The 15,426-nt window shown below is 43.6% G+C and overlaps 1 protein-coding gene across 1 annotated transcript in view; it reads right to left on the reverse strand.

Moving 5' to 3' along the window:
• Positions 1-13,735, reverse strand: part of togaram1 (TOG array regulator of axonemal microtubules 1) — a 32,765-nt gene extending 19,030 nt beyond the window's left edge. The window contains exons 1-8 of the mRNA XM_084044427.1: positions 11,698-13,735; positions 8,318-8,384; positions 4,402-4,530; positions 4,010-4,261; positions 2,989-3,275; positions 1,860-2,092; positions 517-617; positions 243-416 (exon numbers count right to left, since the gene is read on the reverse strand). Of these exons, the coding sequence (XP_083900553.1) occupies positions 243-416; positions 517-617; positions 1,860-2,092; positions 2,989-3,275; positions 4,010-4,261; positions 4,402-4,530; positions 8,318-8,384; positions 11,698-12,732 (2,278 nt within the window). The 5' untranslated portion in view covers positions 12,733-13,735. The remainder of the gene's footprint in view (positions 1-242; positions 417-516; positions 618-1,859; positions 2,093-2,988; positions 3,276-4,009; positions 4,262-4,401; positions 4,531-8,317; positions 8,385-11,697) is intronic.
• Positions 13,736-15,426: the final 1,691 nt, after the last annotated feature.

The raw sequence follows: 15,426 nt of genomic DNA on the forward strand, positions 1-15,426 counted from the left end.
GAGATACAGATAATTAGGAACTTAAAAGTTATACTACATTAGTTCTATCGATCTAAGCCAGAATACAATTGATTGATTGATCATTAAAATAAACATGCTCTGAAAATGCACACGCCCCCACCCACCCCCCCATCTGACTATTGTCTGCTCCTTACAAATACATTTCTTGTATCAGTCGATCAAGTCAGCTCTCCGATATTCTTCCGTCATTTGAAATGGACACTTAGGGTTCACTGACTGACCTTTGGCCGGCCTCAGAGCTTTGATTGGTTCGCGGCAGGACGGTCTGACCGGTGGGGGAGGAGAGGGCCCCGTCGTACCGTCCTCGTCCTCGGGTAGCGTCCGTCCGTTGGAGTAAGGGACTCTCTGGCCAATAATGCCCACGTCTGGCGAGGCTTTGTCCTTCTTGGAAAAGCCTAGAGAGAGAGAGAGAGAGACACAAACATGTTTAGGAATGAGGGCCTACATTTGAAGTAAAAACATACAACACAACAAAATGGAGCATCTTCCCTCTACCTTGTAAGCTGCTGAAGTCCATGGACAGGGAACATCTGAGTTTTGTAGAAGGCACTCTTGCAGTGGGAGGCTTTGCCGCTGAGCAGGCAGAGTTTCCAGGGCTGTTGACAATGTGACACACATACGAGACACTGTGTGTTGGACGGATCACATGTTTTCAAAGTGGGGGCTTCCAGGGGGGGGGGGGGGGGGGGCATTTGATATTAAGACAGAATGTTGCCCCTATTGTTGACCTCCAGACTGGGAGGGTCAGGGTTCAATCCCCAATGGAGCCCTGTCCTGTTTTGTTCGATTTATGCACTTTATATTTGATACTTCTAACACACATTCCTTTCATGAATCTTCCACTTGGATTCCATCATCAGACAATCCTCATTAAACCATGAGTAATCTAAGCAATGAACAGTAGAATCCAAGTGTGAGTGCTTCGTGACCCGTATTATTCTGCCATAAAGGCATATTGGCCTTTACAGATATACCCTCTCATGGATTCCATGCCTCATTGATCCCCTTCATCGATTTCCCTCACAATTTGCCAGACTCTAAGGGATAACGGTCGACCCTTCACCTTCTTCCTGCTCCACTACTTGCTGCTGAACCTGTTTGTTTTAACATGTTGAAGGTGGTACACTGCTGACATTTTACACCATGCACCACCCAGTATGTGTTGCATCATATGTATCGGATGTGTTACAGTCTGCGTCATTTACATTGTATAAATGATCTGCATTTCATGCACTGGGCGTGTTCTCCTCCTCTCATCTAATTAAGAGCAGCCACACTTTCACACTTCTATCTGAGACTGGCTGCCGTCATTGTTCTCCCTTGTACACACACACACACACACACACACACACACACACACACACACACACACACACACACTCTCTCCCCGTTTCCGAGACGAGCTCGCCAAGCTACAGTATGCATTCACATGCACACACAGCAAGACGCAAACAAAGGAAGAATTCGCTTGAGACTGATATAGTGATTTGTTTGGGCATTATCATTAAAAACAGCAACAAAGAATCTGGGAGTCAAAAAGGGAAGGGATACTGTCAGTCTTTGCAACTTTGGTACCGGTTCCAACACCAGATGGATATTGGGTCATCACATAGCCTCATCATCATCGGCTTTGCGAATACTGGCGTACTTTCAACAAAGTATAAAATAGGGCTTAAATGGTTAGTGTTGCACAGTGTTGCTCGAAAATAACCGCAAACTATACATGCTATTTTCCCAATTTTTGGAAATGTTTTGGTCGAAAGTGGCAAAAAAAATGTCATGAGAAATGAATGTGAAATACATGCTTGATCCAAACAGTGGGTCCCTTGGCTTCTCACCTCCTTGTTTTGGGGTCAGCGACAGTGGAGTTGGGGGGTGAGCATAAACTAGAGAGACCGCTCTCACTGGCCGGACTGGTGACCACGGGGGAGTTGTTGGATGGCGAGTCCAGGCCCAGCTCCAGCTTCATAGCCGAGTCCGGGCTGTCCGGATCCGGGTCTGATCCGCTCAGGCTCATCTTGGCTCTCTTCTTGGCAGCACTGTTGCGCAGTGAGCGCAGGGAATTCAGCATCTGTTCGAAAAAATAGCACGCACATCATTGACACATGGGAAGCACAAAGATCGAGTGTTTACTGCGGTCTAATGCAGACCAGCTGTCCTCCTCGGCATTGTGAGTCACAATGCACATCTGGGTTCCTCAAAGTCTATGCACTGGATCAATGGTTAACCATATGAACCCTAGTGTCCGTATTCTGGGCATGTCATAATAGGCGAACATCCCGCAAAAATAGTCGATCCACAAGCTCACAACATATCGTGCTGTGACACATTTTGAGCTTGTAGAGATTTGGTGTCGAGGGGAAGAAGGAGGGGACCAAGAATAGAGCCCTGGGGACCCCAGTCAACGAAGTATAGCAGGTTTAAATAGTTTAAATAGGTTAAACAACAAAAGCCCTTGTGTCACATGTCAAGTGCGGATCATTTGAAGTAGGGCAATTTGAATGCGCTGTATACAACCTATTTTCCTCAAACTGCAACGACCCACATTTAATGTCCCTGCACTGAAGAACACTGTTGAAACTTGCGCAGTGTCTTACTATATCCCTCAGTGCTTATACATACTTTGTCACACTCCATGTCATACAAAAAACTAAAGATGTATGTTCCACATTTGTTATTTAGTTTGTTTAGCTTGAACACAAAATTGTTCTCTTTACACTATTTATGTGATTATGTATCATGTCGTTTGTAGACTAGGGTTCATACTTAATCTGCTTGTTCTGATTTCGTACTACTGAATTGCTCTGGATAAGAGCGTCCGATAATTGCCTAAATTGTTAATTGTGTGAAGTGTTGAATTGTGTTCACTTCTGTCGAACATACAACATTTTTGTCGTAAGACAGCACACTGTCATGTGACAAAGTATGAATAAGCCTCAAGGGGAAGCAAACCATTGCTTCGCTCACCTCCTCCATGTCCAGAGGATCCTCTTCCTGAGGTTCTGGAATCGAGTCGTTGAGACCGGCGAGGTCCAGATCGAGGTTCCTCTCCGGCTGTCGGTTCCAGGGGCTCGCCGGGGGCTCGGGTTTCTGGCCATTCTGCGACTGGGCCCTCTCCGCCAGGGCGAGAACCGGCGAGACGGGGAGGGACGTCCTCGAGCTGCTCAGGGCCCGTCGGAAGGAGGAGATGGAGGCGGAGCTCACCGGGGAGGCGCGGGGAGGCCAGGGAGAGCACTGGCTGGTCGTGTGGTCCGCTGGAGAGATGAGACGAGCATGAAGATTAAAGTCACTTTGAAAAACAGATATAAGGGAATGCTTGACACTCAGTTGACAACACAGTTTAAAGGGCAACTTTGCTGACTTTCCTATCATTCTATCACACTTTTCAACCTCCACCAGTGTGTAGCACCTTCTGAGAGAGAGCGCATTGAGAGGTTTTACGTCAGATTCAGGATAGTTTTTCCCCCCCGGTACTTTCTATTCCCCCCCTCCTTTTTCTCCCAGTTTAGTCGTTCTGTCAATTCCCAAGTCACCTTGTACTGCAGCCTCATGTCACTGTCTAGGCGAGCACATGCTTCCTCCGATACACGTGATGCTGCCTCGCCTGCCTGCCACTGCCAGTAAGCTTCTTTTTTCACAATGAGTTTCACAAAGAGGATGTAACGCATGTGGAGGAACACGCTATTCCTACCGGTACTGCTCCCTGCTAAACAGACGCCCGGCCAACCTTTAAGAGTTGCTATCGAAGCGAGTCAGAGACAGAGATCGCCCTCCCTGCCTGGCTTCCCCACCCTCAAACACGGCCAATTGTGTTCCCTGGGAGGCCCGGCCAAGCCAAGCCAGATGCAACCGCAGAGGATTCAAACTCCTAGTCTCTTCGGTGGTCGGTGGTGGACAGGAACTTTTTACCCCTGTGCCACCCGAGCTCCCCTCAAATGTTGCCCTTTAAATAGCCATTGTCACTGCTTTCAGCAGGTTTCCTCCTTGCCTGTTACGTCTCTCCAGGGGCTGGAGTCTCGCTGCTGAGGGCTGCTGTCTCTCTTGTTGGGCCAGGTGTTGGACATCGAGAGGAAGGAGTCTGCTCGGCGGCGGGGCAGTGTCGGCGTGCGCAGCCCGCCTGGGCACGCGGCCAGCGGGTAGGACGGCAGGAGGAAGGAGCCCGGCGACGCGGCGTTGGATGGGAGGGAGAAGGTGCGCTCAACACTGGGGTTCCCGGAGAGAATACGCGCCTTGCGCGTCACTACGACAAAAGACAAACAAGAAACAAATCATGCAATATCGACCTCTGTACAGGGGAAAACATTGTGTATAATGAAAAAGGAAATGGAAATATGATTTGTCGCTGGCTGAGGTTGAAAGGTGAGAGGAATGATTCCGTACCACCATCTGTGTCAAGGGAGCTGGTGAGTTTGAATATGTCAGGATCCGAGTCGAGGCTTCCGCTTCTTCTGAGACGTGCCGGGGACTCTCTTCTCCTGGAGAGCAGGGCCTTCTGGGGCTCCGCACAACCTACGTGGAAAACATTGGTCAGCTATACTCACTGGTAACCTAATAGGGTTGCATAACGCTTCCATACTGGCTTGTGTTACAATAACAAGATGAGGGTATTATTGGTGTATATGGTTTCTGTAGAGATCGCAAGCATTACATTTTCATATCAAGTAGTGCCAGAGTTCAACATTGGTTAGAATAACCCATTTTACAAGAAATAATCTAAGAGGGAGATTGTGTGGTTTGGAGTTTGTGGTAAAAACTGATCTCCTGCAACCGGTAGTAACAAAACACGGTCAAGTCCAGTCTTGCCTGTGTACAGGCTCCTGTACACACTGGCTATGCAGGGGGTCGCATGCTTCTTTGAGCAGGCATGTGTGTATGACTGAGGCGGAAAAAGAAGTGTACTGCAAAGTAACATGTGACAGACGTGCTTTACTGAAGCACGCTCTGCATCTAGAGAATCCTGCTCGATGTGCATTGTTCTGGTGCACCCTGTGCAGGTGTAATCTTCATTTGAGGCTTACGGTTAGCATGTGTCCAGAAACAGAATCTAATCCCTCAGTAATCAAATGGTCACAGGATCAAGTTAAGAGAGAGTGGGGTTGGGCAATTAACTGAAAATATATAAAAAAAACAATATTTAGAACTAATAACTTACTAACCAACTTAATCTTGCTCATGTAGGTTAATCGAATAATCGAGAGGTAGTTTTTCTTTCGATCAAAGAATTTGAATATATTTTTTATAATTGACTAAATCGATTAGTCTGATTTACCCTGTATTAGACTTGGTTATACAATGGTGGTGTAGAGTAAATCAATCTTTTCTCCAGGGAGTAATCCTAGATTACTATTTCTATGCATTGCTATGCATTTGATGTATTACCTTGTGTTGTCCTTGCTTATTGTAAATCGCTCTGGATTAAGAGCGTCTGCTAAATGCCTAAATTGTAATTGTAAATTGACTGTTTTTGGCTACACAAACTCCAAATCCACCCACACTTTAAAATGCATTCAAATGCAGCTATATCGTTAACTTTGACTAAAAATAATGATAAGCCCTAAAGTTCACAGTTTTGGATTATGTGTCTCAAGCAAGTCTGTGATGTAAGTTGATTTTCATACCATACCAAAATGAATGGAATCCAATTGCTTCCTCGAAAACCACAGTATGCTTTAGGAAAATGGTCAGCAGTAATGTCACGTCTGTCGTGAGTTGTGGTCAATGGGCTACACATGCCAGACCACTGGTATGGTCTCTCAACCTTTTTTGAACTCTGGACCACAAGCATATTTCAAAACAATCCTCAAGGACCACCCCAACCAACTCCCCACAACAATATGTACTGTATTATATATTTAGTATATAAAGGACGCACAGTCATTTCTATTTTAACAAAATAATGTAAAAAATGAATGATCTTAAAGCTGGATTTAAGATCCAGGAACATTCCCCGTGACAGGTGCTGCCCCAACCCGTAGGAGTATATATGCAGTGACAAAGATCATCCTCCCCCTCCCTGCCCGGCTTCCCTCCCCCGAACACCGGCCAATTGTGTTTGTATAGACGGCTGACGCTCGGCCAAGTCGGCTGCACCACGATGGATTCGAACCCCTAGACTCCCTGCACTTAAAGCTGGATTTGCGATGTGGTGTCACGCACAGAAAATAGCCAATCTGCAAGCTCAACGCATTGTGCGTGACACTTTGTGTGCGCAAAACAGCGGGGAACTCAGTGTATCAAGCAATTAAATGTCACTATTTCATTTCAAGCTTTTGATGGACTTATCAAACATATTTTTGATACATTCAATAAATACATTTTAAAATATATAATTATGTTATGGACCACTAGTATATACCAAGGTGGTGCATATTGCTTCCCGTCTGTTTATTGAATGTTTACTGATGTTGACATTCAATAAGTGATGTAGAAAAGCTCTCCCATCAATAGAAGGGGACTCGTTGAACCTAAGGCCATCCAATCCATCATGTTTACTCTAATTACATGTTGTCACCCTTCCACAATATTACTGTCCTGACACCCACGTACATTATGTGCAAACCACAATCACAGTGTAGATGTAGAGCTGCGATTGCGTGGACATTTAGAACCACATGGCAACAGTAGTAGGTGCACTTTTAATCACTTAAAGCTTACACCATATACTACATACTTTGTCGTACGAAAAATAGCAAAAATGGCCCTGAAGTTTTTGAAAATTAAATGTCTTCACATTTTTGGAAAATAAATTTGAAACATTTTTAAGATATTTGAAAATGTGCCCAAAATATAGGGACCACCTTGGTTAAGCAGTCTTTAGATGATAAGACATTGGGAGAATGCTGTGCTGCGATGGCTTCTACTTGTGTTGTCTGAGATCCATAATGACATGGATCTACGTACCGACATAACACAGCCTACAAACATTGTTTGCCACAAGTCTTTGCAATATACACTGTTTACATTCAACGTTACTTTTGAATGTTTTCACCACGTGTAAAAAAGACCATGCCGTCTAGATTCCTCAAAAGTACATTGATCACATCTCGTACAAAACAGAACCACCTGCTATGTTTCAAGTGACATTAACCACTAGTGAAAGTCGGATTGTAGTTGATAAGCCCTACCTAAGAAAACATTTCTTTCAATCTCTTAGCTACACCAACATTGTCGTGGAGAAGCACTTTTGTACTTCACCACAAATAAATATTGTTATTTCCATTAGGAGATGTAGAGCATCACCACATTGGTCAACATGCCCATAAGATGCCAGCGTTACATGCCATATACACAGCGTTGTGATTTGGGCAGCTTTGCTCAAGATGGGACTGGGACTGAGGCCAAGCTGTCTTGTATTGCTTTATTGTTTAGCTTTGATTCTGTTCAGTTGATATATTTTACATAATTTCATTACAGTAGGCTGATGTTACTTTGCTAAAATATGGCACCAAACACCAAAACTCATTTGAACTCACATTCATTTGTGATTCTGTGACCCTTTGAAAATGTTTAATCTCAGAATAGTCCCCCTCCACAAACACTTGTAAACATTCGGAAAGGTGTAATGCCTCGTTGAACTAGAATACAGCTCTGATCATCTCACAGCTTTGGATGGCCTGCGACCGGTGGGTGACTCCTTTCACTCAGCTAGCTTTCTAATCCAATTCAAAGCTGCTCTAATTTGGATCCCGGCTTGCACTCGTTATCTCCTTTGGGCTTCATGTGGTATGTGGTATAAATTGGGGCTGGGCAATATTTCTGTATTATATCCATTTTGTGATATGAGACTAGATATTGTGATATGTTGATATGGCATATGTGCACTGTCTTCTCCTGGTTTTAATCAATTAAGCCTTATACTTTCAAAAATTGTCAAACGTTTTCAGAAATAGCGAATATCGGCCCGGACCGCTGGCGTAGCGGTCCGGGCACCTAGGCTCCAATGTAGCCTGACAGCGCATCGTGGGTTCGAGTCCCGTTCCCGACGATCTTTGCTGCATGTCTTTCCCCATCTCTCTCTCCCTGTTTCCTGTCTGTACTGAAAACTATAAAAAGGCCAAAAAGCCCCCAAAACAATATCTTAAAAAAAAAAAATAGCGAAAATTGCCAATCTACAAGCTCACAATGTGTCACATCGCAACATGTTGTGAGCTTGTAGATAGCAATTTCACATTTCTTTTAAACATTTCATTATCTTTAAAGAAATTTATACAGCTATTTGGTCAAATATTATTAGATTTTATCCATATTGCCCACCAGCCCAAGTATAAACAAAGATGAAGAGGTAGGCGGTAATTACCAAAACTGGGGATGTAGGTCTCTGGACTCTGCTTCCTGTTGAGGGACAGGTTGTCTCCTGGGGCCACCTATACAGTATGTGAAGACATAATTACAACATGGAAAAAGACATTCGTGCCTTTGGGAGCGAAAAGAAAGCATGAAGTTCAAATGACAAAACGTGAGCAATCTGGAGGCAGAGGGGACCTCTGTAACTCTACCCAGCAGCCTCAACAAAGGGATGCAGCACAGAGACACTGGACTTTCAGGTGGGATTCTGCCAGGGCACGTGAAGGCACGGAATGTCCAGGACTGGATTCTCATTAATCTTTTACTGTCAAGATTAAAAGGGGTTGTAAGTGATATATTTGTTTTTGTTAAAATAACTATTATATTGTTGCTGACGGGCATTTTTCCCCCCGTAAATTAACGCCCTACTTGATCATACTACAGCGTCACCCAAAAAGCATCAAAAGTAGCAGATCCACAAGCTTGAAACGCAGTGCGAAGCGACACGTTTTGAGCTTGTAGATCTGCTACTTTTGATGTGTTTGAATTTGAATCCTGAAAAGCAACAGTTTTGGACATATGAGGTTTCCACTCGACAGAGACGATATAGCTCTATAAATATTCTGATAGTAATCATTGTTTGTTCAGCAACAGGGGTCACCCCGTCTCTCCAGCTCTTTAGTAAAGAAAATACATTTTCGGGTTGTGATACCAATTTCATCCAATCAGAAGAGAAAATGTATACAGGGTATAGCGGGATAAACAAGACGTGACATTGGAAGTGATGAAACAAAACAAATGAGCATGTACAATTGGAACTGGAGCACTATAAAACTGAAGCTGATGAATGATCTTTTTGGGCGGTTCTCTCTCCTGATTGGACAAAATTGGTATCCTGATGCGAAGATGTATTTTCTGTTTGTTTACCAACGAGCTGGATAGATGGGGAGACCCCTGTTACCGAACAAACACTGTATATAGCAATGATTATTATTATCGGAATACAGATCTTTTGTTAAAAAACGTTTGTTTTTAGCGGCACCTGAGTAAAAGCATTTTGCATCACTACATGCAGTAATGTAGGCACTTATCCACTGAGGCCACCACTGGCTGAGAGATCAATCTCGCCCGCCTCTGCAGTCCAATCAGCTCACTATGCAGCATACTGATGGTGTTGGTAATCAACACAAGAGCAGTAAATATAAATAAGCGATGTTTTACTGCCACAGGCCCTGTGATATTACCAATTATGTTTCAGCCGCCCACCCTCCACCCCCTGTTCAAGTGCTGTGTGGTAAGGTTGTTGCTGGGAGACACATGCTGGTGTAAACAGAAGGTTTTCTATGGAAGGCTCAGAGATGAGTAATGCCTCTCAAATCAAATCTATGGTGAATTAACCCTATATACTCCTTTGACCGGGCGGGGTCCCCCGTGAGTCTATACTTGGTCCCCTCCTCATTTCCCTCTACACCAAACCTCTTCGGCTAAAATGGTCAATCTACAAGCTCACAATGAGTCGGGTTGCGACGTGTTGTGAGCTTGTAGATCAGCTATTTTCATCAACTGTTTCTGTTTGCTTTTTCTTTTTTTTGCCTTTTCAGGTTGGTGAGGTTGAGAACTTAATATTCTAATGTTGATTTCACAATTGCTACTGGCTATTGAAGGGTCTTCCTAGAGTTTGCCAGAGATGTTCATAGAAAAAGATAAATACATAAATACAGACAAAATCTTGGTCGACTAAGACTGAGGGGATAGTCCTATTAATTAGGACTATCAATTAGAATTAGAGTTTTTCTAAAACAAAGTGCCTCTATCTGGATTTCTAAAGGCTGCCTACTGTAGACGGGTGCCTACTGCCTACGGTCCTCGTTTATGAACTAGACTATATCACTCAATGGTGCAAGCTGCTAGGTCTCCTACAGCAGTGGTTCTCAAACTTTTTCGTGCCAAGGACCCCCAAATAGACACTGATTAGACCGCGGACCCCCATTTGAAAAGATAAGCCAGGGACCCCCATAATAGAATCTTTACGGCTCTCTAGCAGTGATTTCAACCATTTTAATTTCAAGGACCCCCAGTTTGACATGCATTAGGCTACGGACCCCCATTTAATGGCATGTATGTCTCTGGGACCCCAATTCATATTGTAAAATCAATGTTAATTTAACTCTGAGAGTGTACAAATGGAACCAAATGGACCCGTTAGGGTCCATTTGGTTCCATTTGTACACTCTGAGTTACAAACCCATAAGGGTCTATTTGGTCCCTGTCCATCATTTAGCTGGGGACCCCCTGGAACCCCCTCAAGTACCCCTGGGGGTCCCCGGACCCCACTTTGAGAACTAATATCCTACAGGGAGGAAAGGAGTCAATCTGTTGACTGTCTTGTCTGTAGTCCAACATAAGCAGTGGTCAAATGAAATCTTCAAAGTTGGTTCTTGGATACAGCACAGTATATCTTATCATCTCTCAGAGGGTTTAACTTCAGCATTCCTAGGTGAATTATGCAAGACAAAAAAACGAGAGATGGAAGCATACACAACATTATGTGCTCCTTGCAATCACTGCTCTCCTTGAGTGATTGGGGACCAAGATGAACAAATCAATCAAAGTCAAGGGCCCTTGAGATGCAAGGGGATTTCAAAGTCAACGTGACAATGTTTTGTTATACAACATCTACTGTAAAGGTAGTCAACGAGTGACTGTGTGAATGATTTTTTTGAAGGGTCAAATTATTGCTTTATTAATGCCAATGAATTACAACAAAAGGGAAAACCTTGCATCAGTTCCCAGGGGAAGCTAAACTACACTAAGACTATTCTTTTCATTATTATGTCCTCAATCCTAACCCATTGAGATCTGAAGCCGATTCTACACGTCTCCTAAATCCCAACAGTTTTCTGAAAAACGTATGTTTCTATATCAGTGGTGCTCAATCTTTTTCATGTCAAGGACCCCCAAAAGGATATGTATTTGGCCGCTGACCCCCATCAAAATATTTTGTTCCAGGGACCCCCCAGAAGCAAAGATGTTAGTTAAAAATGTTCGCTTTAAAAGTATTTATATTCAAAGATTTGCGCACATTTTCACAATTTTTCAAAAATAGCAGATCTACAAGCTCGTAGCGCGGCACTCGGTGCCGCGCTATGAGCTTGTATATCTGCTATTTTTGAATAGCCAAAAGTGTAAAATAATGCTTTTAGCTCAAATCTTAAAATGACACAGTTCCAGGTCTCAATGGGACAAGGCACCACAGAGCCAATACAAATATTGGGATGCTTTGCATACAGTAAAATCAATAGGGGGTTTTGGGCAAAGACACTGATGGATAGATAAGAGAAGGATGAGTTGGTACTTGTTGGGGTGTAGACTAGAGATGATAATAACCCCCACCTGTTCAGAGTCTTTTCCATTAGGAGCGCTGCATGGCTGGTCATTCTCTGTGGACGTGAAGCTTGACATTTCCCAGGGTAGCTTGTTCTTCCCTTTGCCTGCACTGACAATCCTCCTCGGCAGTGGAATGGCATCAGTCAGTGAACCTAAACTGCCGTAACCGTACAGCCGCTCAGTGTCTGGTTCATTTCTGTGATTTCTGGCACCGTTTATCCACCCTCCATTGAGTACCCAGTCGAGGTCGGCACCAGAACCAAACTGTGGAGAGCACTGCTGTCCCGGTTTGGGCACCACCAGTGCATATTCCACCAGCCCCTCTGTTGAGAGCTTTGGCAGAACATGCCTTGCTCGTCTTGCTTGCACGGCCGCCATTAGACCTTCGGCATCCTCGTTGAGCTCGACCATGTCCACGGCCTTTATCAGAGGCTGCTTTTTCCCCATGTCAAGGCAATAGTCAAACACAGCAAACAGCTCGAGGGCTGCATGGCGAACCTTCCTTTTGCTGTCTGCCAAATATGGTGCAACCTCGAAGCAGAGGTCAGGGATGTTGAAATCCCCCCTGGGATGAGTGAGCATAGCTGCCGTGATAACGTTGAGAATGTCTTCTCGAACCCTGGAGTTTTTGTGTCTGAGATGTCCAATGGTGAGATCCAGCACCTTCTGCGGTCCTACAATTCTCATCAGCTGTCGAAACACATTCATATATTCATGTCTGGTGACGGTGTGAGTGTCCCCGAGGGACTTCAGGGCTACACAAGTGATTTGTTTGAAATATCTGTCAACATCTGAATCCAGCTTTTGAATGAGGACGTTAATAACTTGTAAAGTGCCATACAATACTTTAAAATTGCTGTCATCCAGGAGCTGGTGGAGAAAACGTATAAACTCATCAATACTGTTGGACGGGACCGACTTCAGGTCCAGGTCGGAAAGGATGTCTTTCAGCTCTTCCACCCCATTTGTTCGGTTTTGGTAGTTCTTCAGGTCCAGAAGCTGCTCATGTAACTCCTGGGAGATCAATCCAAGTATCATCATTAAAGTCGAAATAGTCAGATGTTGCTGGTCAGAGCTGGGAAATCATCAACAAGTATTTAAAACCAGTTTCCATTTCAAATCCTATGGACATGGACAGGAACACTCCATAATATCGGACCAGAGCATACAGAACCCTGCGTGGAATGGCGATGTGTTCCAGCATAATATCACTCACTCCCTCCGTACCCAGCCCAGACGTTTAAAAGGCGTACTGTTGTAAACAAATTGTATTGACATTGTTGGACTGGTAGATCATCCACACGACAACAACAACAACAGCTGCAGCTGCAGCAGCAACACGACCACTTGTGGCTGTCGTTGCTGCTCGTGGAATGGCTGAAATAGCCCTGCTTTTTCCACTGGACGGTGGTGGTGGTGAAGAAGAAGAAGAAGAAGGCTTCTCTCCACTCCTCCTCTTCATCTGCATGGCGTCAATAACATTTTCACTGACTTACTAACGTTACGGTACCGGATTACCTTCTTCTCCAACGACCATCGTGATCCACAGGGAGCCAGGGTTAACGCAGCCAGTTAACGGTGCTGCTTTCGGAAGAGACGTAATGATAATAACAACAATAACAACGCTATTCTTAGCAAAGTTAGAAACCCCGTAAAATCTTCTTAGAGCTCGCATTTTCCCCAGAAGTCCTCCCTCGCTCCTCTGAGACGTTTCGGCAGAACACAGAGTCCAGATATGACGTCCAGGACATTGTAATGTTCTGGGACAGATGGAGATGGTTCCAGCACCGCGGCGGGGGGAACAGACGCGGTGGTCCGGGTTATTGGCTCGATGTTCGGGTGGGTGTTGTTGAAGGCTCCGTTCAGCGGAGCCCACACACCGAGACAGACAGGCAGTCAGGCAGCAAAATGGCGACTACATGTCGCAAACTGACCGCTGCCATGGTGACGCTACTTCAACTCTCGAGAGAGATGCGAGCGAGAGTGGTCTCGTGTATTTATAACCCTGATATAAACACAAGTTTATAAGTCGTGATTTTATATTCTTTCTATCTATCTACTATCTATCTATATATCTATATTAAATAAATAAATAAATAAATACATACATACATACATACATACATACATACATACATACATACATACATACATACATACATACATACATACATACATACATACATACATACATACATACATACTTTATGATACATACATACATACAGTACATACACACACACACACACGCACACACACACACACACACACACACACACACACACACACACACACACACACACACACACACACACACACACACACACACACACACACACACACACACACACACACACACACACACACACACTCTATCTATCTATCTATCTATCTATCTATCTATCTATCTATCTATCTATCTATCTATCTATCTATCTATCTATCTATCTATCTATCTTAAATAAATACATTTATTTATTTTAATCTGCTATTATAGGCTATATATAGCCTACTGTATATCAGACTCACACACAAACATTATGTATGTTGTTATTATTATTATTATTATTATTATTATTATTATTATTATTATTATTATTATTATAGGTAGTGGATATAATCAAATAAAAAAAAGTTCAGTTGCACTGGACTGGAGTATATGGCTTTTATTTTGATACCAGTTATGTCTGTGTTGCCCCTTTAGCCTATTTTAAAATCTCCTCTTCATTATAATAATTCTCATCCAGAGAATAACAGAGGGGTGGGTGGGTCAGGGTGGATTATTGCATGGGCCTACCACAGCAGGCCCAGCCCCAGGGGCCCAACAGCTCAGGGGGGCCCTTTAAGCCTCTGAGTCTTTGTCTGAATTGCCGATGTTATTAACTTTGCATTTCTCATCAAAGGGGTTAGTCATTCATGTCAAACACAGAGCCCCAAAAGTCCTACTGAAGAACTTAAGGAATAGCTTAAATATTCACTTAGGCCTATATGTCACCATGATGATACCTTTTAAATGCATGTCTATCCTGCCAGTTTATATTTAGACCTTAGAGGGGCGTGCAAAACAGCATTGGAAACTATAAAATCAACTATAAAAAATGTGTTGTTAAAACCCAGCATTTGTATTGTGGGTGTAGGCTTATACTATTTGAATATTTGAACCTTAGAGCTTTAAACCCACAGCAGGGGTCTTGTCACAACTCCTCCTTGCTGTCATTATGATGGTCAACAACTGTTTCAAGGTCTATTTCCGCTGGACTATTCTCTTTAGCGTAACAAGCCTGAACGTCTTAGTACCTATACGTACATGGACGTCCTTAACTCAACCAGTCAGCATAATCTCTTTTCTCTAGTCTTTTATCTTTAGCATAATATCCTTATGTGACCATTTAGAATAGCATCTCTGAGTCCAAGCCAGGCCAGGAGGTCTAATGCTATGATGATCTGTAATGTTGTTTTCTGCTCAAACATTCGTCGAGAAATTGTCAACACTGAATAATGTTTTCCATAATGTGGGGAAATTGCTTTAGAAGAAAATAGCAGAGCTTGTCGGCTATTTTCAGCAAAAGCTTTCCCCACAGTAACAGAAAACAGAAAATACATATGTAGGGTTTAAGTGGTTAATATGGTTGGCGTTCTGTGGCGTTGGCGTTCACATGCATGTGTAGTGTAGATCCTCTTACAGTTCAAAATAGTTCTTGTGGTGTTGTCCTTTTAACAGAACATGAACGGATA

This window comes from Gymnoscopelus microlampas (assembly GCF_963454915.1).
Source record: "Gymnoscopelus microlampas genome assembly, chromosome: 20".
Lineage (NCBI taxonomy): Eukaryota > Metazoa > Chordata > Actinopteri > Myctophiformes > Myctophidae > Gymnoscopelus > Gymnoscopelus microlampas.